The 1,636-nt window shown below is 31.1% G+C and overlaps 1 protein-coding gene across 1 annotated transcript in view; it reads right to left on the bottom strand.

Moving 5' to 3' along the window:
- Window positions 1-1,636, bottom strand: part of FAM227B (family with sequence similarity 227, member B) — a 266,420-nt gene that overhangs the window by 186,779 nt on the left and 78,005 nt on the right. The window contains exon 10 of the mRNA XM_008570440.1: window positions 289-426. Coding sequence (XP_008568662.1) covers window positions 289-426 — 138 coding nt within the window. The remainder of the gene's footprint in view (window positions 1-288; window positions 427-1,636) is intronic.

Below are 1,636 nucleotides of genomic sequence, written 5' to 3'. Positions count from 1 at the left end.
TTTAAACTTATCTATTGGCAAAAAAACATTATTAACCAGTTAGCAATGTAACTAAAAGTGATAATATCTGTAGTAAAGAAAAGAAGTTCCTAAAAATCAATATAAAAATATCATTAACAGGGAAATGGGAAAAAAAAGTTGTCATACCACCATAACACCAATCTATAAATCAAATGTTAAGACCCTCACCAAAAAATTAGTCATTAGAAAATTCTGACTAACAAATTACCTCATATAGTTGATTTTGGCTGTCTATTCCATTCTTTCATGCACGAAAAATTTACTTACTATTTGTTATGCGTTCTTGACTGCTTGCAATCCTTTCTTGTATTGATTTTGCAGGAACTTTCTTACTACCATGTATGGTTGTTGTGGAGAGTTCTTTCAGTTTCCAGTGGGCCCAAAAGCCTTTTTGAGGTTTTAAACCTGTTAATATAAAACGTACATACAGCCAAAGAAATTAGGATTTTGAAAATACTTTTTAATTTATCAAAGCATTTTTATGACTACTGTAGATTATATCCTCACGACCTTGGGTGCATGTATATTTACATCTATCATATCCTTTTGCTGAATTGATCCCCTTCTCATTATACAATAATTTTCTTTGTCTCTTTCCATATTTTTATTTAAAATCTATTTTATTTAATATAAACACAGCTACTTCTGCTTGTTTTTGGTTTCCATTTGCATGAAATATCTTTTCCCACCCCTTCACTTTCAGTCTATGTGTGTCTTTACAGGTGAAGGTAGTTTCTTGTAGGCAGCATACAGTTGTCTTNAGTTCTGGTAAAACCACTAATGATGACATTAGCAAACAAAATTTCGTGTAACCCCTAAAAAAAAATCATATAGGGTGATATCTATGGGGATAGGAATGGGTAGAATCACAGTGATTCCCTGAGTTCAAAGTGCACAAATCTGAAGAACAGTAATTTACTAATTAAATACTTTAAGAATAAGAAATTAACCAAAGAACAGCTTTCAGAAGAGTAGGTTAAGTAGATTAGTCTCTCCTCCTCCCTGGCCTATATAAAAAACCAGATTGGAAGGGTATTTTTCCCTGCACTGACTTTGCCTGTGTGTTGTAATCATCTGAGGAGCTTTAAAAAAATACTGAGCCTAGATTCTGATTTAATTGGCCAGAAATGATGCCCAAGCATCAGGCCTATGCTTGGTACTGGAGATACAGCATAAACAAGAGAGAAATAAACTTGCCTAATAAAAGTTTATTAATGTAGTATAACTGAGGAGTTTGATCCTGGTGCAGGAACTTGGCATGTGGCTCAAGGGAACAAAAGATAAAACAAAAATATATCTAAGTGAATTGGTATTTCAAATAGTCTATAAGACTATTTAATAAATGGGTCATTTAGAAAAAAGCATCATACTGGAATACAATCACTCTTCTTATTAAAAAAATAAATTCCTAATGAATTAAAGATAAATCAAATATGGAAATAAAAAGGACTAGAGAAAAATACAGGTATTTTCTTAATTTTAGGTAAGTCTTGACAAATATGCTACATAACTAAAATCCTAAAGAAAACAAATTTATATGCAGTAAATAGAAATTTTAAACTTATCTATTGGCAAAAAAACATTATTAACCAGTTAGCAATGTAACTAAAAGTGA

Source organism: Galeopterus variegatus, unplaced genomic scaffold (assembly GCF_000696425.1).
Source record: "Galeopterus variegatus unplaced genomic scaffold, G_variegatus-3.0.2 Scaffold602, whole genome shotgun sequence".
Taxonomy (NCBI): Eukaryota; Metazoa; Chordata; class Mammalia; order Dermoptera; family Cynocephalidae; genus Galeopterus; species Galeopterus variegatus.
The sequence above is the reverse complement of the archived record's forward strand: the minus strand, read 5'-3'. Positions and strand labels throughout refer to the sequence as shown.